Genomic DNA, 22,657 nt, shown 5'->3' with positions numbered 1-22,657 from the left:
GTCGGTGATTCTCGTTAGAGAAATTGCAAGCCTGCCCTGACGATACGATCTGCAACTCATGATGGTTCCTCGACGCTATCTGGAATATATAAATTCGAGGGTATTTGCAAAGGCATTAAACCAAAAGCAAATCGTATATTCCTATAACTGAAATCTTTTAAATCGTAGTTCGTAAATCGTAGTTTTAAACGATTCTAATCATCGATGTCTTATTATCATAAACGATTTTATTGAACTTATTTGTATTCTTTTGTGGTTGCCAGCAAATACGTTTTACGAAAATCAGACATGCGAAATAATTTGCATAGGTATACGATTGCATGCACATTGTCACGAATCAATGCAGTTATATACGATTTGATAGCATATATCTCCAAGTGGCAAGCAAAGTTGCGAGCTTAATTTCTTTCTGCTAAGATCTAACACCTGGTTGTTATGATAATATATATCGTATTTCATGTTTTAAAAAAACCTTAATTTCGAATTATTTTATGCATAGCACGACAAACTCTGGCAATCATGGCTGATCATCGTCCCAGACAACCATTTGGTGGGTATTTCGAATTTGCAACACAAATATACGTGTAAACATATCGTATATAATGCAGCAAAAGCAGTATATACGTAATATTTTGGAGGCATTAGCACACATTTTCTTGATTTAGATTGTATTGTCGTAATAAAATCATGCAATGTTTTCAAATACGATAAAGAATATGCATGGGCCGCACATTGTAGGTGCAGATATACGAAAATGAGATTAAATAAAATTCTATCCGATATAATCTGTAAAATAAAGTACGACTTCTGGTTGTCTGGGGTATACCGGTCGTTTCACAGATTTTTTGCGAATTGCCGTATACAAAGGACGAGTTCATATGCACATAAATACGAGTTTCTCTTCTTTTCGTAATAAAATCATGCAATGCATTTAAATACGATAAAGAATATGCATGGACTGCACATTGTAGGTGCAGATTTACGAAAATGAGTTTAAATAACATTCTATACGATATAATCTGTAAAATAAAGTACGACTTCTGGTTGTCTGGGTATATTTTCTAAGCATTAAATTTGCATCACACAAGCTTGCTTTAATGCTTTTTTGCACTATATAAGCACTACAGTGGCATTAGGCCAAAGCACATTAGCATTGATTGGTGCTCAATTAAAGCAAATTTAGAGCACCGGTTGCTAGGAATTTGATTCAAATAGAGCTTTTTATTAAGATTTAACGCGGGCCTAATAGGTCCACAAGCCATGTCTGAGCCATGGATGTCATGAGTTTACAGGTCATCTTCAGTCGAACAAAAAAAAGTCACGTAGAAAACTCAACTCGAGAGATCCCCTTAATATACATAAACGAATATCAACATAAGCCAAATTCAGTGTCATGGCAAAAATCGAATTTTTTCCGCATTTTCTCAGCATTTTGCCCACCAACGCTATAGCATCAATTTAAAACAGCACAGGGTTATACCTAAGGTTGCCAGATTGCCCGGATATTTGATATAAAATTTTGGAACTGTCCGGCCCGTTCCGCTTGCCCGGATTTCATTGAAAAATTCCCGGATTTTGCCTAGATTTTTTCACTTTATATGGCAAATCAAACAAAAAATTGTATTTAATTTTTTTTATTAAGCCTCCGAAACACAAATTTTTGAGCAGGTTTTGCGAAAATAAATATGAAAGAATTTTTCGAAGTCTAAAATATGATTTAAAATTATGAATGTTGGTGGAAAAATATTTTTGTTTTCAATTTTTTTTATTTTGATTTTTGTTGAATAATTTATGGGTTTTGACCAAATTCGCCCGGATATTGCCCAGATTTTTGGTCGTCAATTTCGAAATGAAATGCTCGGATTTTGCCAGGTTTTTAAAGAAAATTGCTCGGACTGTCCGGCACGGATACGTGCTGAAAAAATTCTGGCAACCTTAGTTATACAAGTTTCTGCACTATTTAAAGCAACAGTTAACTTCCCAAGCCGGGATAAAATATGAATGATTGAAAATCACCGAAATTTTTTTCTACAATTAGTTTTGAATTGTTTAACGGATAAATCGAGCATATGTTTACTTTTTAGGACGTAGCAATTGACGTTGAGGACCAAAAAATATGAAAAAAAAGGTGCGGAATAAGAACAGTACCACATGCGTTTTTCAACAAATAAAAAAAGAGTATTTCTAAAAATTTACTGGAACAAAATGATAAACAATGCTTCTACGAATTATTTGAATAGACAACAGTATTCAAAGGAGTTTTTTTAGAATTCCAAAGGTTTTCAAAGGTTTTAAAAGTAAGGTTTAAAGCGATGCTCCTCTAGCGTTAAGGAATTTGATATTTGAGCTGTAATACTTTATCAAACTGTTTGATTTCTTCATTCAAATGACTCTCTCTTTCAAGACTCTTTCAAGAAAACTCGTTCAAGAAAATTTTGCAGATAGGAAAAACGTATTTTAAGTTCTGAATGTGTATAAAACACCAAAATGTAGGTGACCCAAGATACCCCACAAAATGTGGCCCACGATTCCCCACAAGCTATGATTTGCAAATTGGTTGCGTTTGTGTGACTTAATTGATGTTTCATCAAAAATTCCTTCTCCACGTGAAAGAACATGACAAAACTAAGATCATAAGTTTATGAACATATTTTTGTTATGTACTTTAGGTCTTCCACGGATGCAATTTGCGGGTGCTTGTTTAGTTATTCAAATTCATTTTTCTAGGATAGTTAAATAAAAGAAGCATATAATACGTACATTAGTCAACAACATATAGAAAATAATGCTTACGCAAAGCAACGACGTTGACAGTTGGATTGGGATTTTTATCACAACACACAGCTGAGATATTTGGAGTGGCCCACGTTACCCCACTCTCACCTAAATATTTTGGGCCAGCTAAAATCGCATTTAGTTCACTATGAAGTCATAATATTAAAATACAGATAAAAAATTGATTTTGAGACATTTTCCCACGTGTTTGTTTTTTCACCGACCAACTATTTAATCTCCTGCTGGTCAAATTTATTCTTATTGATTGAAGATTAACTTCAATTTTTCAAAGGAGTGTATTTTTCCATAATCATTTGGAATTATGAAAACTTTACTCAACGGAATCGGAACATCGTACTGACAAAGATGGCAGCAGTGCAGCTTCGAAAGAGTACGGTAGTTGTTGTTGCAATCGAGCACTCCCCAAGCAATCAAAGGTCGCGTTTTTAAACTCCGAAGTTCACATTTGGCAGAAAAAATTTTTTAACGGGAGCTGCAGGTAACTCTTGTCACGTAAAAGTTACTCAGGACCTTCCATCGCCCTTTGGAAGGTTAAATTATCGATAACGGATCTTCTAAGCGCTTTTAACGCAACTTCTTTCAAGAAGGTCGATAACGTTCGCTTTACACTTTCTAACGCACCGTTAAGATACTTCTTGGTGTTTTGAAGAACCTTTATGGGAATTCTAAGCGACATGTCAAAAATGTCTGTCAATTTCTTGTCATGGTATTTATTTGTTTTGTTTATTTCATCACTGATTTTTACAAATGGAATACAAGAATTTTTCGAATTTTTCTTATCAATGTTAAGATATTCGAATAAATTTTTGATGATGAGAATTTTTGTTTTTACTCATTAATTTTACTGAAAGTTCTTTAAACGAAATAAGGTACAATCTATTGACTAATCCCTTTAATAATCTCAAATGACATTTAGTTTAAATACTAATTATTACAGTGGCAATGAACTATTGCTTGATTGGTCGAGAGGCTGGTGGGTTTCATTGCAACCTAGAGAGCAGCAGTTCAATTCTCTAGGCGTAAGTAGCTTTTGTAATCAAAACAATATAATTAAAATCAACGAGATAGACCATTATAGACCGGCAACATAGCAATCTCACATCTGGTTGTCAGAACAATCTGTCAACCGGATTGTTTTTCGGCGCGCATAAGTTTTTTGACGTTCTCTTAGAAGCTTGATAGCATTCTCAATAGCCACCTAAACAAACTTGAAAGTAGCTTTAAGAATTTAAATTATGGGCTGACTAGCATTCTCTTCAGACCGAAACGAGAGCTGATTAAGCTTCAATGAAACCTTTTTAAGGGAATTTTGGTTGCTTGGGTTTTTAAAGATGTTCGAGTACCAAGCATAACTCTCTCAGGTGACAAAAAATTTCGTGGATATAAATGATGACATTTCAATTTTTGATATTTGTTACTTAAATTGACAAGAATGACAGAATTACAAAATGGAAAAATTTACAAAGTTGACAAAGTAGACGACATTGACAAAATTGATAATCTAGCAAGAATTGTCGAAAACTAAAAAAATCGCAAAATTTGTAAATGAAATAAAGGCTCGAAATGAAAAAAATGAACAATTTTGACAATATTGACAAAAGTGACAAAGATTACAAAAATGGCAAAAATGACCTGAATAACAAGAAGACAATAACAACAAAATTTATTTTTGTATTTTTTGTCTTTTTGTTAATTTTGTCAGTTTCATAATTTTTTTTCAACAAAATCAATTTTGTTATTTTTTCAAATTATTCAGTTTTGTCCATTTCGTCAATTTCATTGATTTTGTCAATAAAGTAATTTTTTTTACATTTTTCCAATTTTGATTTTACTTGTCATTTTTGTCAGCTTGTCCAAAATTGTCAATTTAGTAAATTTTGTCATATTTATCAGTTTATGAAGTTTTGTCATATTTATCAATTTGGTCATTATTGCAAATTTTGAAATTTTTACAATTTTGTCAGATTTAGTCAATTGTTCCAATTTTAGTCAATTTTGTCAATTTGATCACTTTTGTTTATTTCTTAAGTTTTGTTATTTGTGTCAATTTTGTAATTTTTTTCTCTTAATAGGTACTCAATTTCGTAAGTTTTTCAAATTTTGCCAATTTGGCTTATTTTATCAAAAACATCAAACAATTTACAAACGTGATAGCATGCATGATAGCATGGGGAGAATGAGGATACTTGATCCCTGGGGATACTTGATCCATTCGCTATATCTCGAAACAGGAATGTCTCACAAATATAAAATATTCTAGAAAAATGTGCCAAAAAGAACAAAAGAGCAATGCTGTTATCTCAACAAATTAAAAAAAAATTATCGAGTTATTGAACTTCGTTTGAAAAATTTAACAAAATGTGTTTTAAAGATCTTTTTTTATCCCTTTAATATGCTTCTCACATGAAAATATTCTATTAAAAATATTTATTATAATATGTCAGTCGTTAGAGTATAATAAAACCTTCATAATGCCATATTTTCAAAACAATAGTAAACTCTCAAATGTTTTTTAAAAACAATTTCCAAAAAGTATGAAAAAGGTATAATTGATCCCTAGAGCCCTTCAAGATATATTTATTTTCTGAATGGATCATGATCATTGGTTATCATGAAATTACTAATATCAGTCCATTAATAATGTTTATCCAGTAATTATTTGTTAAAAAGGACTAAAATACTGTATTGTATTTATCTTAAAACTAGAAAATTGCACCTTAAAGAATGCAATAAATCTAGGATAGTAGACAAATTTTAGAATTCTCTTTGTCTGATACTTATAAACTGGGGAATGAGAACTTATATGGCAAAAAAAGTCAACGGACCTTCGGACGGTCTTCGGATTTTACTAGATTTTTGCCTAGGATCAGGGCCCCGAGAATTAAGGATCAAGTCTCCTGTAATTTAAATAATATCAAGAGAGGTATATGAGACTAAAATCACGAAAACTTTCTAGTTCATCTATGAGTTCATGTATCTTTCTAATTTTTGTAGTATATAAACTTGAAATTACACGCTGTCAGAAAGAACGACGGCGAGTTGCATTGCAAAAAGATAAGATGAAAATAAGAAAAGGGGATCAAGTATTCCCATTCTACCCTACTTAAATACTAACGAAATCTTTGGTACTCACATTCCGTACTCTCCAAAACGCAGCCAGCCTTCAGCATACTCTCAAAGTTGTTCCCCAAGATGCTTTCCCTTCGTTCGATGAAATTAGCCGATCCAACCGGACTCTCCACCTTCGAATTCTTCCACTGTCTCAGCAACCAATTGGAAGCCTGCTGCCCCAACACATTGTTATCACCCTCGTAAGTACAACTGGGATCGTGATTGTTGCGCAACTCTCCTAAGTTGGCCGCCTTCAGATACCCGTGACCCCCACAGGCTTCCCTCGCTTCCTGAATGGCATCTCGCGCCGTCCAAGTAACTAAGGGTTTTGAGGACGAAACGAGGGCGTGGATTTCCGAAACTATTTGCGACAGTAGCTCGAATCCGTTGGATTCGGCTTGTGATTTTTGAACCGTTTCCAGATAAAGCTCGGTCAGCGAGAACACCGAAACCTTCAGGATACAGGCCGCTGCTAAGTACGGGAAGATACGCCATTGCTGGAAAAGGTAGATGATGGATATTTTAAAGTTGTTATGGAGAGATGTTTAATAAAAATTTTTTATTCTTACGTGAAGTTGATACTCTATGATGGATTGTTCGGGTCCATCCCTTTCCGGTCCGAATTGTTTCCTTAGAGCCGCGTACCTTACAGCTATAACCATGGCATGGGAGAGCGTATTCGAGGACTCCTGCATGATTCCCAAACGTCCAGCGGAAAACGATTCCAGTACGGCACCCAAAATCTTTGTCGGTTCGGTGAAGGTGGTCTCATAGGTTCCTTCCGGGGTAACATCACCCGCTCGATTCAGCATATTTTCCCGCGGTATCCGGTAGTTGTTGAACATTACGAACCCATTGTCGATACCGTTCAGCCCGATTTTCTCCCCGATATCCCCCACGATAACTCCCGGATAGGGTTCCAGCGTTTTGGGATCCCGAATCGGAACCAAAAAGCCCTGCGGTCCATGGTTTTGACCATCGGCGGTGTATAGGATGGCAAACAGCAATGCTATCGATCCCGTTTTCCCCAGATTCCCTACCCAAGCCTTGGCTGCTTCGAAGTCCGGTGTATGGATAACGAACTCCTGCGTTTTCGGGTCGTACGTTGCCGTTGTTCTACATCTTTTGGTGTTGCTCCCGTGACTGACCTCAGTAATGGCTAGGCAGGTAATTATCTGAAATGTTTTAAATTTAATTGATGATTCATGTGAAGTTTTAGAAGTGAGAAAGGGTTAACCCACTTCCCGATTCCAGGCGGCGTTGTAGATGGCCGAGTGCCGTTCCGTTCCCATGGCCAGCAAAGAGTTGGTAAACAAACCTACTCCCAGGGCAATTTTAACGGACATGCTAGGACAAACCGCGTGCAAAGCTTCATTGATGCTCATCAAAAACCGCACCCGATACTTATAATCCATCGAGTAGACTTCAGCTGGGGCCAGTTCCAGATCCGCCACCCGATTAACCTGTTTTGCCGCCCGTTCCTTCTGTTGGTCCACCGACAGAGTCGATTTGACCGGTGTGAAGAGCGGTTCCGATTGCAACTTTTTCCATACTTTATACTGCAATTTAGAAAAAAGATATTAAAATATTGTTCTAAAATTGATCAATCATTTATCTCACCTTTATCCGAATCAGATCCGGATGCTCCAGCACCAACTTGAAGTCCTTCCAGTTAAATTTGGCCCGCTTTCGGTATTCGCAGAGGGGTCCCCGCGGAACATCCGGTATTATGCTCCGGTCGTCATCCTGCGGCATCCTAGTTGAGCTATTGATTCACAGCTGGGAGCTGTTTTACACACTTTTAAACTGAAAATACGGAAAAAAATATCCTGCTATTTATAATAGTTTTTATTGTTTCGAATACAATACGATTTAAAAACATTTTAGCAATAAATATCCCTATCCACAAAAACTACCGACTTAAATTACACGAAATTGATTTGACATTTTTCATCAGTTTTGTTGTGTTAACATTTATTTTGTATAAGACCTCTCATTTGGATAGTAGAAGTGATTTTATTAAAATAAGTAACTTTTGTTATGTAAAAACTTCTTTGTCCCGGGAATAAAAAAAAATCGGAAATTTCCAAACCAAAAAAATAAATAAATCTGCTGCTGATGATGTACATAGATAAATAGACACATATGTATGTTGTACATAAGCTTTTAAAACTAATACTACTCCTTTAATTCAAAACTTTTTCCCCCATAGCCCTATAAAGGGCGAACACGAAATTATTGCGACACCGAAAATGTCATGCCAATTTTCTTATAATCAAAAAATCAAAAGAAAAGTTAATCGATGGAGTCATGACTATTGAATTGAACGCATTTTCGCTTGAGGCCCCCATCAAATTTTTACAGTGCGATCTGGTACCAGTTTCTCAGTTTTTTGTCCACTTTCTTAACATTTCCTTCTCGTCTTTGACTGGCTTCTTGCTCTTACGAAGCTCACGCTTCATTATTGCCCAGTATTGCTCCACCGGGCGCAGCTCCACACAGTTTGGCATGTCCTCTGGAACATAATTGACAGAATTGGCCTCATATCACTCCAGGACACTTTTAGATTAGTGGAATGATGACAAATCTGGCCAAAATAGCGGAGCTTCGTCGTGCTGCTGCAAGAACGGCAAAAGGCGCTTCTCGAGGTATTCAGATTTGTAGATCTCGCCAATTACTGTGCCCTTTGTCGAAAGGCTCACTCCTCAGTCCGCAAGAGCAAATTTTCTGACTAACAAGATATTTGGAAGCAAACTCCGACATTTTCTTGTTTTTAAATTTGTCGGACACATCGAACTTGCTCATGCCGGTGAAAACTCTAACCCCGGAATTCGCTTAAGATCTGCCTTTATATGCGTTTCATCGTCCATCACACAGCAGCCATATTTAGTCAGCATCTTCTCGTAGAACTTCCGTGCTCGAGTTTAAGCCGTCGATTTTTGCCGCTCATCACGGTTTGGGAAGTTCTGTACCTTGTATGTATGAAGTCCAGCTCTCTTTTTTGCATTCTGGACGTAGCTCTGCGACATGTCGGTCTTTTAAGTCAAATCACGGCTTGAAACGTTGGGATTTGCTTCAATCATCTGCTTCACCTTTCCCTCTGTCTTTTTGTTCTCCGGTCCCGATTTTCTTCCAGCTCCTTTGCCGTGGTCCAACGTCAACCGCTTCAACACTCTGGAGACGGTTGAATGGTGAATGTTCAAAATTTGTTTCAACTGCCGTTGCGACAGGTCAGGAAATTCCGTGTGTTAGGAAAGAATTTGTACTCTCGACTCCCGTTGGTTCACTGCCATTTTCGTAGAATCGAAAAACACGACTTCGAGTTTGACAGCATGTAAACAATACACATCAATAAGAAACATTTGGTTGATTTTTACCCAATGGTAAAAAAGTTATGAACTGTTGAATTTGTCACAATAATTTTGTTTTCACCCTTTATGTTTCAAAACTAAGAAAAAAATAGTTGAAGCGTGTATAAAACACAATAGAAAAAGTACTAAAATTTGAGTTTTTTTCTACGGTGGTTGTGCAATTTTTGAATAACTTATCAAAAATATTTCCTCATCTATAAAGTTTTTCGTAGAACAACATTTGTTTGTAATCATGAAACTATGCTTCTGAGATTATTTTCTAGAGGGGTTATTCGATAAAAATGTTATACCAAAAAGTGTTAATTATTTACCAACTATGTAGTAGACTGCAAAATGTTTTGTTTACAGAAATATCAGAGATTCATTTTAGTTTGACATTTCTATGAAATTCGGTCAAATTCCGTAGAACTATTACAAAAATCAAAGAGAAATCTTCTGTAACTTTTTCACAGAAGTCAAAATTACTCGCAAGCATCGAGAAACTTGATCATTTAATTAAAAACTTAATTTTCAATATCTTTGTAGCTCTTTGCAGGTTTTTTCCAAATATGCACAAATTTTCAACACTCCTAAATCAGTCAATATCAGGTCTAACATTTTTTGCCCATATGGGATTTTTGTTGCCTTATCCTATCAAAAATAGATCAATCATTTCATAATTTCTAAATTTATATTGAGAAACAAAGCTCATGAACTTACAATGAGAAGTTAAATTCAGAATTGATGTAAACAATACGATATTTTTGAATCACTATTTTGAAAAATATAACAGAATAAATAAAATCAGTATTTGAAAATCAGTTCAAGTTCATAGCTATAGCAAACTTATCCTAAATATTGGCTTTTCTTATGTATAGTCGCAAAATGAGGTTAATTAAAATTTTGTTGTGATTACCATGCATTGATATGAAGAAGCTCAGAAAGAATAAATTATTGAAACGTTTCTTTAAATTTTCCGCTCTTTATCAATGACATTTACAGCGAGAGATTCCTTAATGAGCTGTTTTACAAATACGAAAATCACCTTTTAATGAATGGCTTTTAACCTTCCAAAGCTGTTCGGGTCAATATGACCCGAAGCGCTCATTTCAAACAACCTTATCATCATTCCAATATACTGAAGAACTGGGAAATACCCAGACAGACCAAGTATGTTCTATGAAAATAAATAACCAAATTAACGTCAAATTAAAATTTGAGTTTTGACAATCGGTTCATTGGGAAATGAAATACGGTTAAGTAAAGCCAAAATTGGATGTCGTTTTTTTTAAGTAAGATTTTTTCAACCGAAAGATCTGTGATAGCGGTCAAATCTTTCATTGGACCCCAACATGGCTATATATTGTTGAATAGATGGATTTTTTACGATTTCAAACATCAATGAAACACTTTAATACAGAAAAGCTGTCAGAAGTTATGAGTATTTTAAAAATAAAATTTATTTTTTTGGAGTTTTCACATTCTTAACCAGTTTCTGATAATCTGGTAATACATATCGACTTTATTTTAAAATGTTAACTAATTAGAATAAATTACCTACACAATGAATATAATATCATCAAAATCGGTTAACATTTACAGCCAGGAGAACGAAATCAAACTACAACTCAAATTTCCACAAAACGGATATTTTGAGGACAGCTTTGGAAGGTTAAAATAAGGTAACCAGAATTTTTTCAGCACGTATCCGGGCTATTTTTATTTAAAAACTTGGCAAAATCCGGGAATATCCGAAATCCGGGAAATATCCGGGCAAACTCGTTCAAAACCTAGAAATTACTCAATAAAAGTCAAGAAAAAAAGTTGAAAAAACATTTTTTTCGTCAAATTTACATTAACATATTTAATGTCGTATTTCACGCTCTCAAAAAACCTTTCATGATTATTTTTATGAATCTTGCTCAGAAATTCTCGTTTTGGACGAATAATTAAAAATAAATTAACACAATTTGAGTTGAGAATGGAAAATGAGAATAAACCCGATCAAAATCCGGGCAAAATCCGGGCTTTTCCAATGAAATCCGGGCAACCCGGCCGGACCGAACTTTTTACATATTTTATATGAAACTAGCTGACCCGGCAAACTTTGTTGAACCTTTAAATTTCGCAAAAATAATGTACGCGATAAGCAGAAAGAAGGTTAATATTTATCAATGTTCATGACACTGGATTGGTACCGTAAAATGAAGTGAATCAAGACAGTTTTATGACTATTTTCGTAATATTTCTGACATATTATTTAAAAAGGACCTTAAACATGATCTAAATATGATCTTGAACTGCGTTGTTTTTCGCTTCGCAAATATTTTTTAAGCAATTTAATCCGTAGAAGTAAGGCTTGCTCCTATTTTTATTTGTTTATTCCAATTCCCCGTTTTAACCTTTTTCGTAACCCTTAGATATTCAGAGAACTGTTAATGGCAGTGCCTACCTCCAGAGTTAAAAAAATATCGAAGAAGATTCATTTTCAGTGAAAGTTAAAAGTGAATACCTTCTGGGATAAACTTAAAAATCCTAGATCCTAGACACTGATATGTTCGATTTCTATTAACTCCAAGATAAGTGCCAAAATAATGTTTTTTTGAAATGTGTCGTCTTATTAAGCAGTTTTAATCAATTGCCTTTCTTTTCTCGATAAAATCATGATAAAAGTGTTTTTTATCGTATGCCAAATTTGCAGAGATGGTACATCACTGCATGCATTGTTCCCTAATAACATTTCACATGGTATGAAATTTCGCGATTTTTATGCTGCAAATATATACATTTTTTTTTTTTTGAGAAAATTCCATATTCAATCCTGTTTTTCGTTTCCTATTATTCATTTGGTATGTTTTCTGCATTATCTAGATAATCTACTCTGATTTTTGTGATCATAATTCCAAGGACTGAACCAAGAAAATTAGAACATTAAATAAATGCATCGATTTTTTTTTCGCACAGCAACTTCAAATCAAAAGGTTATGGAATGTTTTACATTGTGATCTTGAATTCAAAATCAGCAATGAATTTCCAAAAAACTTCTTCGCAAATCTTAATCATTTTAAATTTTCTCTGTTTTGAATCTTGGATAATATTTTTTTCGTGAGTAGAAATTATATTTTCCAAGCATGTGTTGGAAGATGTAATTGAATCAAATAGCTGTTTCTGACTCTGAAACATTCTCATCGTTTAAAAAAACCAAGTAAATCAATTTAGTATAAGACAAACTGATCAGTAAAAAATAAGAACATCTCTTGGTTATATTTCATAAATATGAACAGAAAATTATATAACGGAATATTTCATAATAATCTGTTTAGTTGTTTTGGATGTGTCGAAAATTTTACAGACATTCTTTAATATGGCCGGAAAATTGACAAAACATAATATCGGGGTAAACTAAGGTAATCAGAATTTTTCCCCCACGTGTACGGGCAAGGCAAATCCGGGTTATTTCATCTAAAAGCCTAACAATATCCGGGCATTTTATTTCAAAATTTTCAATCCGATATCCGGGCAATACCAAGCAAATTTGGGATAAGTTCAGGAACTTTTTAACAAAAATAAAAAAGAAAAGCACTTGAATCATTTTTTTCATCGAAACACATCAGGAAATTTTGAATCGTATTTTGAGCATCCAGAAACAGTTCATGAATATTATGTTGAAACTTTCTAAAAAAAAATCGTTTTAATATGCAAAATTAAAAAAAAAAAAATATTGCTTTTATGAGAAATTTTGTTTGATTTTGCTAATAAAATGAATAAAACCGGAAAAAAAATCCGGGTTTTTTATCGAAATTCGGACCACCGCACACGGGGGTAAAACATGAAAAAGGCGATTAAAACTATTTTCTGCCGAAACTGTACGTTTTAGACCTATAGTGGCTTTTAGACAAATGACCAACATCACAAGGGCTAAAAAATAAGTTTTTTGAAAAATTGATTCATCCACCTAGTAGTGAGTTAGAAAAACTAACTTTTTTAATATCCATTTTAGAGCTATATTGTCTGAAAAAAGTTGTTAGCTGGTACCAATTCTAGCAACTTCGCTAAAGAAGTCATAGCTGTAACATTAATCGTTTCAAAGTTATGACAATTTAAAAAAATAACATCAATTTTCAGTTTTTTCAACATAACTTTTTTGCGCGTGATTTTTCATATAAAATATGTTCAAGAGAGTTTTGAAGACAGAGAAGTTGTACACTTTTGCTAAATATCTTATATATAAAAATGGAGGCGTTTTCTTTGTAACAACATCACGTATGAATGGTCGGTCGGAGTGAAGTGAAATATGGTATCCGAAGGTTTTTTGGGTCAGAGATGGTTTGTATAATAGTTTCAAGAATCTCACTTTTTATGAAAGGGGGGTCCCCATACAAAGTTCTCTTCACATCTTCTTTTTTTTTTTTTGAGCAGGGAAAAGCCCCCGGGAGTTGATTTTTGTTCAGAACCATTCTCCCGAAGGCATAAAACCTCCTCACTTTTTATTCAAACTTTTTTTTTCAACGTTTTTCATAGTATACAATTTTTTGCTATTACATTTTTTTCAACACAATTTGATATATTTTTGTTATTGTTCATTTGCAGCTGGAGGCGGTGGGCGATGGGCGGTGGTTTTGTGGAGGTGGCTATGTGGTGGCGGTGGCTGGCGGAGAGGAAGAAAAAAAAAATGATACGGTGGCAATTAGTGGCGGATGTGTCTGAAGTGAGGAACTTGTCTTCTCTTTCAAGCCTCCAGTGAGATTAATCTCTGTTAAGGAGGCTTTGATGGACTGTTCTACTGCAGGTTCAACGATCTAGTTTGTTTTGCTTTCACTTATGTTAAATAGTTTTCTAAATTGGCTTTAAGGTGGATTTTTAATTGCTGCTTGAAAATTTGTTTGTTACTGATGATTTTCAAGTGTGGAGGCAGATTGTTATATTTCATTTTACTGAAATATGCGGGGGATCTCTTCATTTTTTCTGTGTTTACTCTTCTCAGAGTCAGGTTTCCTCTGGACCTTGTAGGAAATCGATGATTCTGTTGCTGGCGCTGAACTTGTTGATTGTGGTGGAAAGACGGATGGTGCAATACCTACTGTGGATTTGTACGACACTCTGCAGTTCTCTTAGGGCAGCTATTGGCAGAACTGACGCCGGGGCTGCTTCAAAAAGGTTGATTGTTGGGAAAAGTCTGGGTTTCTTGAACACTCCTTTGAGACAACGGTTTCGTAAAGCTTGGAGAGGTTTTATGTCTCGTTTTCTCGCAGCTCCCCAAACGGAGACCATGTATTGCAACTTAGATTGCACAAATGCATGGTATAGATGTGTCAGATGTTTGGTGGGTACGAACCTGGATAGCTTCCATATCATACTGTGTATAGCACTGAGTTCTTTTCGTAGGCGGTCTATATGCTTGTCCCATCTTACCAGTTCATCGAATATGAGTCCTAGATACTTGAACGAATTGACTTGTTCAATGACTGTTGAGCCAACTTGGAGCTGGTTGTGAGATTCGGGCTGCCGGTAAGTAGATCGGAACATTACATATTTTGTCTTGTCCAGGTTGAGCGAGAGTAGATTAGAATTGAAGTATTCTTGAAGAGTTTTAAGATCTTCTGACATCTGAGCTACAACTATCCTTACATCGCAGTTCTCGTACGATAAGGAGGTATCGTCAGCGAAAAGTCTTGGTTTGCCATGCAAATGCAGCCTATGGATATCGTTCACATACAAATGAACAGCAAAGGTCCCAGGTTGCTGCCTTGAGGAACTCCAACGGGAAGGTATCCAAGATCACTAGTCGATTGATTAATTTGTACATACTGCTTTCTAATCGCAAGATAGTCAGCGAAGAGAGAATTGGCAATACCTCTGATTCCGTAGGCATCCAATTTGTTCAATAGTATGGAATGGTCGATCGTGTCGAAGGCTTTTTTCAAATCTAGGAATAACACACCCATTAACTTGCGATTGTCGAGAGCATTGTGTATAGCATCGACTAGTTCAGTCGCTGCTGTGAGGGTACTGGAGCCTTCTCGGAAACCATATTGATAGCAGTACAATAGATTGTGCTGCTTTAGGAATTGTAAAACACGAGTTGCAAGAAGTTTTTCCAGGATTTTACTAAATACGGATAAAACCGATATGGGGCGGTAGTTGCTGCAATTCGTTTTTTCCCTGCTTTGTATATAGGAATGACACGTGCTGTTTTAAGGGATTCCGGGAATCCACCTGATTGAATACAGTCATTGAATATGTCTCGGATCAATGGGGCTAAAATATTGTGATGAGTTTTGACGAATTGGGCCGAAATACCATCTGGTCCCGGGCTCTTTGAAGAATCCAAATTGTTTATTAATATGAGAACTTCTTGTTCGGTTGCTGGCTGCAAGTAAATACTATCACGATTGCCGAAAGATGGAGTGCCATTGATCTGAGCATTTCTTGGGATTGTAGCCGCTAGTTGAGATCCAATGTTACAAAAATACTCGTTGAAAGCGTTTGCAACTGATTTTCCTTCTTCTGTTATCGTTCCATTAAGTTCTAGTTTGATTGATTCGCTTCTTGACTCGTTCCGTCCTATAAGTTCATTCAAATTCTTCCATGTCTTTTTTTGATTTGACGTGTGGAACAGTTTATGGTAGTAACCTTTCTTAGCCTCAGCTTTGGCACACTGTAGCTTTTTGGAAACGAGCAGTAGAAGATCCTTTAGATGATCGTTAGCAGGGTACTTTTTGCATCGGGCAAGAGTGTTTTCTTTGATTCGTATAAGTTTCCATACGTCTAACGACATCCATGGACAGTAGCCTTTTACTTTTACTTCGGCAGATATTGTTTTCGAGTGTCTAGCTTTTAGAGCACTGTGCAATTCGATAATTTTGTTCAGCTTCTCCAGGGCATTTGAGGCCTGTATATGCTCAACTTCTACTAGAAATTCAGCATTCAATGATTCATGTTGAGTGATTGTTTTTTCCAGTTTACGATAAACTACAGGTTTTTTAAGATTAATCGTTGTCAACACCAGGCTATGATCACTGATGTCGAGTGGAAGTGTCTCATTCGAGATTTGGTCAACAAAAGAATCTGAACATACTGCATGATCGAGTATGTTGCAACTAGCTGGACGAGTTATATGAGTGTTTGAAACACGACAATCGAAACAACTCAGAAGGTCTACGTATCGTTGAACAACAGGACAATTTTCCTGATTGATAGGGATATTTACATCGCCAAGCATTAACAATCAGGAGTCTTCTTATATATAAAAATGGAGGCGTTTTCTTTGTAACATCATCACGTATGAAGGGTCGGTCGAAATGAAGTGAAATTTTGTATCCGAGAGTTTTTTGGGTCAGAGATGGTTTGTATAATAATATTTAACTTTGCTTTGATCACATCCCTTCCCAAAGGGAATCCAGATCTAATTTACCTTCCCCACTAACAAACCACCCTTCCTGTGACGACCGTGGAGATTTAGAGGTGTATTCGGTCTCTAGTAGCAACGGAAGTCGAACTAACAATCCTTCCCTTTCCCCGATGAACCGTAAGGACGTGGCCGGCGCCGTTATTGACCATATAAGATAAGGAACCTTCGAAACGTGTACACAGAAAATGGTAAGCTAATCCCAAGCCCCATTTATTTGGATCTATGTACAATTTTGATGGTTCTTGTCAATCACGGAGAAGCAACTACTGAAATGTACGGTTTATCTAAGCTCAAGCTCAAGCTCAGAGATGGTTTGTATAATAGTTTCGAGAATCTCACTTTTTATGGAAGGTGGTCCCAATATAAATTCAACTTTATTTCTTACGATTTCCATAAGAATCGATTCGTGAGCACGATGAATTGAAGAGCGTGTAGATGAAATCAAACATTTATAACGATTTATACATTAGAAGGTAAAACAAAGTTTACCGGGTCAGCTAGTACTGTATAAAAATTTTGAAGTTTAAACGAGCTATCTTAAAAATACTTAACAAAAATAGTCATTTTGAACTAGTTATATCTCCTGAGTTCGGACGAGTTCAGTTCCATATTTTATAGTTTTGCAATCAGAAAAGTATCGCCTTTCAAACAATATACAACTCAAAGTGGCCAATTGTGACCTTCATAAAGTAAATCTCAATAGAAGTGAGATAAAAATGAAGTTTTTATACTAATTTGAGCCCACCTACCATCTCAAGTCAATTTAATTTAAAAAAAATAGATTCTTTAACTTTGGAACAATTTGTGGCAATATCGGAATTTTATCGCCAAAAAGTTTCGCCCTACATCAACACGATGTCAGTTATTCGCGATCTCTCTTCTCATCGCTTATCGCTCGACAGTCGGTTCTACGGAATTTAAAAAAAATCCGCAGTTGGTCTCAATAAGGTAAACAAATGATAAAAAAAAATACAAGCTATGCGAGTTCTAATGTCCAATTCGAATCATCTACTACTGCTGATAAGATATGCACGCCGCGCACGTGTTTACATATCGCAGACATTGTGTCAGCCAGTCGTTCTTGTCGCAAGTCTGGTTTAAAGAGTGGATTTTTTATTTTACTGTTTTGTTGAAACCAATTAAAGTTTTGATTTAATGTTACGACCGGATAAAAATATTTTATGAACAAATTAAAGTAGGTATTTCAAAGTATGTCTTTGTTATTTCGAGAACAGATTTCCATGATTATTTGTCCCATAAAATGCCAGTAATTTTTCCCCGTAATCGGTCATGGCGTTTTCTAATGGACTTTAAAATAAACACAGGTTTTATTCTCCTTCGAGCCATGTTTCAGAACACAATAATGAAATCGCTTCAAAGGTTGGTCAACGGTCAATCAATCTTGGAGCGGTTTCCGTGTTCCGATTCATGCCATGCCATGTCAACATAAATCGATTGACCAAATAGAGGTGAGCTGTTTTTAGTTCTTTTTTTTGCCAGCAATTGTCATGTCAAATGCAGCTTAAAATAAAATTATCGATTGAAATTGTTGCACTACATAGTATAGTCCCCTTTTTGATGTAGTTGCATTGAATGAACAATTACAACCTGAGCCAAGATTTAAAATGAAGAAAACGACCAAAAATTGTTAAATATTACTTTTGTTATACAATTTTGAAATTTATATTTTTTTTCAGTATTTTCAAACATCAGTGATTATTACAGAATTACAGCAGTGATATGTATGAATACACTAACTTACATGCATGAATTTCAAGTGCATGGATAATAATGTATCGTTGCTCAAATGCTAATACGGGTAAAAAGTCTTAACGGATCCCAAACCTCAACCAGGGAAACAAAAAAGCCTTGGACGATGAACAGGGTTAATTCTAAATTATTGACTAGAAGACACAACAGCTCATTTTCAACAATCTCAATTTACTACCAACGGACAGCAGACGGTAGACTGGGGCCAAATGTTTTCAGTATTTCTCCAGCTATTTGCCTGCCATCATAAACACAATTTCACGCGAATGGAATGTGTAATTAGTGTGACATACACCCACTAGTGGCAGTTGTTATCTTCACAGTTTGACTCAACTACTTCGGCGCTTTCGGGTGAAGTTTTTGATAAATTCACAGCAATAATTTCTTCAATTCGCTATTTTAAATAATATTCACTTGAAAAAGTTTTATTCGACAAACTCACAAGTGAGCTTATTAAATTTACTGACAATGTTTTCAGGTGTTAAAAACACAAAGTCCGACCTTAAAATCGAAAGTCACATACCAGTGGGTGTTTTTGCTGAACACGTATTCACTTTCTAACCTAATCAATAGTGGCATATGTAGGTACGTTGTAGGCTGTTTTAAAAAAAACCCTAAAAGAATACAAGCGCACCGAACGAAGAGCATTAAATTTCAAACACAGAAACTTAATTATCGTCACTAGCGTGGTGTTCAGTTACATGACTATTATTCATGACGTACAATTTTCTGTTCCAAGGGTTGACAGTTACCCTTATTCAGAAAATAATACTTTGTCTATTTTTTTCCATCACTAGCTTCATATAGAAATTAGGGATTTGCATCCTAGTATGTGTAGGATAATACACATTCAGTGCGAAAAGAAGGATAAAATGAACGAAGGTACCATTATGAAAACACGCAAATATTTATAGAGATTTGAATTTCACAAAATGGAAAAAGTGTTACATTTGAACTCCTCTGGTCTGAGAGCCTAAATTGATTTTCCATACAAGGGTAATCGAAGAAGTAGGCGTTGATTGAATGTGACAGACATGTTTTTTTGGAACTGAAAATTTTATATTATCAAACAATTTAATGTAAACCGATGAAAATCGTGCGTTTGTGGCACATGTTGCCAAAATCGAATGCTATCCAAATCGAACGGGGTCTGTATTTAATCATCATTTCAAAGTTGTTGAGTGTCCAATTTCAGATTTTTATTTATGAACAAGATTGAAATATTATAAGCCAAGAAGTAGAATTCAGAAATTCCATAAAAAGGGCATATCAAATAATATCTAATACATTTGATCAATGGATTGGCAATTGGCTACAAGATAAGTACACTTATACTTTTGACAGAGACAAAGTTAAACGGCTTTGAAGTTAATGAAGCTTATCGAGCGAAGCGCAGTAAGAAGTCAATTTGAACCGGTCATTGAACATGGGTTGGGACGTAAGTCAAGTGCACGAGGCACTTGACCTTTCTACCTCAGATTATACTTCTGCCATCAATAAGCATTAGAAAAAATTGCAACGGATTCCATTTAATATTTCCAACCTTCTCCTTGGTTGAGGATTCTACAGGTCTTTATCCTGTCGACCCTAATCCGCTCTTGAGTGTCTATACCTATGATACTATTGGAAGTTTGGCGGCTTGTTACTTTATTCGGGTGCATCCAAATTAAAAAATTATTCTTTGGGAACCCTCAATGAATTCTTGAAATCTATAATTTTGCACCATTACTTTTTTATAGAAGAACCCGAAAGCCCAGGATAAAACTTTCTAATCAGACATTGATTGTCAATTTGACACTCCGGGCTTAAAACCGCATTATCTCTCTCTGATTTTAACAAAGTTTATAATTTTGGAAACCTCGTCATGTAACTCAAATATGTTTCTCAGACAATATTCAGCTGCAATACATCAGTTTTTCCGTTATTCAAAATCTAAGAAAAAAATCCGAAAAAATGCCTCGGAAAAAGACTGTAGATCTCAATACTGATGTTATGAAATCGTTTGGTACATCTTTGTACCTGAAAATATTCACATTTTTCGTAGATGATGGAAAGAATTAAAGAAACATGATCTGTAAAGAACGAAAGATAATAAGCCGTAAATATCATGAATTTTTTTGAAAAAGATACAACGGCTCACCGGCAGGACTTGAACCTGCGGAGATTGCAGGTTCAAGTCCTGCCGGTGAGCCGTTGTATTTTTTTCGAAAAATTCATGATATTTACGGCTTATGTTCTTTCATTCTTTGATAGCTCATGTTTCTTTAATTCTTTCCATCATTAGCTTAGCTCAGCTTGTTTGACTACTCATATCCACCTTAAATCATTGAACTCGAAATGCTTTTTAATTGTTTCGGGGGATGGTAATGCTATTTAATTACGTACTTCAAGAGAAAAGATGATTTTTTTTTGTTATTTTTTATCAATTCATGCGCATTTAAAATTCCATGATCGCTGGCGTGGCTAAGCAGAACAAGTTCGACATCGCCAATGGTTGCTACTCCGAGATTAATCGAGGCCATCAATTTTGCACAAAGTCCAAAAGAATGGTGCTTGGGATGAGCAGTTCATTCTCAATGTACAAAACTCATGCTCTCAGTTTTTGAAATGATTAATAACGGCGCCGGCCACGTCCTAGTAGTCAATGGGGAAAAAGGAAGGAATGTTAGTTTGATACTCTTTAGGTTCAACTAGCAACTTCATGCTCCTGCATACTCCAAAAATAATTTTGAAATAGTCAGAACCAGGAATAAGTAAGTATCACCAACTATGGAAACCGTCTGTACGTCTGCGAATCTATATTCAAGTATCAAAGGAAGGGGTTGTGTTAGTTAGGAAAAGGTAAAGATCAGGATCCATTTTGGTCAATGGTGCGATCGTATTTTCCTACACCTTCTATGCTCCTAGACATTTCATAAGGAAACTCCTACTTCTACGAGGCATTCGATTAACGTTAAATAAATATATATTGAGTAAAGTATTGAAAGAAAATTAATACCATCCACATTTCATCCCTATCAATCTAGCTTTTTTTCCCTTACAGTTATCCCTGTTTAATCAAAGAATTATCAAATGGCTTTCATGGTTGAAAAAAAAACAGTATTTTGAATTGAATGTTTTTTTAATAATATGCTGACAAAAACTTCTCAAACTGTTTTTCGTGATTAATACCATTTTGAAAATTCTTTAATTTTTTCTTCTCATTGCCTCTTTTTGAGCTTCATTGCAAGTACAAAGTAATGTTAAAATTTTTGCTATTTTTGAAAAGATCTGATATTTTTCGATTTACGAATTCGAGTAACTACTAATCAATCAGAACATTTTATTATTTTTAAATGCTAGATATTTTGAGAAAAACAAAACGCGACTTTTTAAAATAAACTTGAAATAACATGGAAACAGTTTTTTGAAGTGATTTAAATTTACTTGTAGAACGATGGAAAAAATCTGATGCACATATTTTGACAATGAGAGATTCATCGCAGCAGAATCATTATAGAATGATGAGAAAAATAAAGAACAAACAGCAGATTTTGAGTTGGAAATAAAACATGTTTTGATAGTTAAAAATAACTATTGATTCGACATATAAATAGAAAAAAAAGTAGCACACATGACATGATCTAATTTTTATGAAAAAAAAGCAGATGATAACATCAACAAGTTTCAGCAATCTTGTCTGTCTCAAAACAAGTTTATTCTTATGATTTGAGTGACAAGAGCAACTTATATTCAAATGATTGGTTTTTGAAGTGATTATTGAAAAAATAATATTTTAATTCGGAATAAGAACAATTATCTTCTTTTTAGCCATTCCATTAATATTTCTTAGTCTCTGTGAACATCGTACATTGAAAATCGTGTTTCATGTAAAATATAAGCCACGTTTTGTTTTTATAGAAAAAGTAGTACATTTCGAACAAAAACACGACCCGAAAATTCTAAATAGTTAACAGTATGATGGTCCTCTCCATTTATAATTGAAAAATAAATGACATTTCCCTCTTTTTTGCATATCGAATCTTTTACTTTCAAAATTTATCAGGTTGAATTTAACCTGTTCCTGAATTTTGACATTTTTCAAAGCTCAATACTTTAAATTGCACAATATTTGATAACGGATGCAAATTTTTAAATGTGTTTGTATGTAAAATATTTCTGAAAACATAAAATAAATCTCAGAATTTGTATTTTTTAATATTCATGTTTTACTTGTCAA

The 22,657-nt window shown here is 34.9% G+C and overlaps 1 protein-coding gene across 5 annotated transcripts in view; it reads right to left on the bottom strand.

Moving 5' to 3' along the window:
• LOC129747135 (peroxisomal acyl-coenzyme A oxidase 3-like) overlaps nucleotides 1-22,657 on the bottom strand; it is a 67,997-nt gene that overhangs the window by 3,788 nt on the left and 41,552 nt on the right. For all 5 annotated transcript variants that reach the window (XM_055741170.1, XM_055741173.1, XM_055741171.1 and 2 more), the window contains 4 exons: nucleotides 7,528-7,713; nucleotides 7,149-7,466; nucleotides 6,477-7,082; nucleotides 5,930-6,404 (listed from right to left, as the gene is read on the bottom strand). In XM_055741170.1, the coding sequence (XP_055597145.1) occupies nucleotides 5,930-6,404; nucleotides 6,477-7,082; nucleotides 7,149-7,466; nucleotides 7,528-7,662 (1,534 nt within the window). In that variant the 5' untranslated portion in view covers nucleotides 7,663-7,713. The remainder of the gene's footprint in view (nucleotides 1-5,929; nucleotides 6,405-6,476; nucleotides 7,083-7,148; nucleotides 7,467-7,527; nucleotides 7,714-22,657) is intronic.

The sequence above is a fragment of the Uranotaenia lowii genome, chromosome 2 (genome assembly GCF_029784155.1).
Source record: "Uranotaenia lowii strain MFRU-FL chromosome 2, ASM2978415v1, whole genome shotgun sequence".
In the NCBI taxonomy this organism is placed as follows: domain Eukaryota; kingdom Metazoa; phylum Arthropoda; class Insecta; order Diptera; family Culicidae; genus Uranotaenia; species Uranotaenia lowii.
Note: the sequence above shows the minus strand (reverse complement) of the source record. Positions and strands in the feature narration are given on the sequence as shown.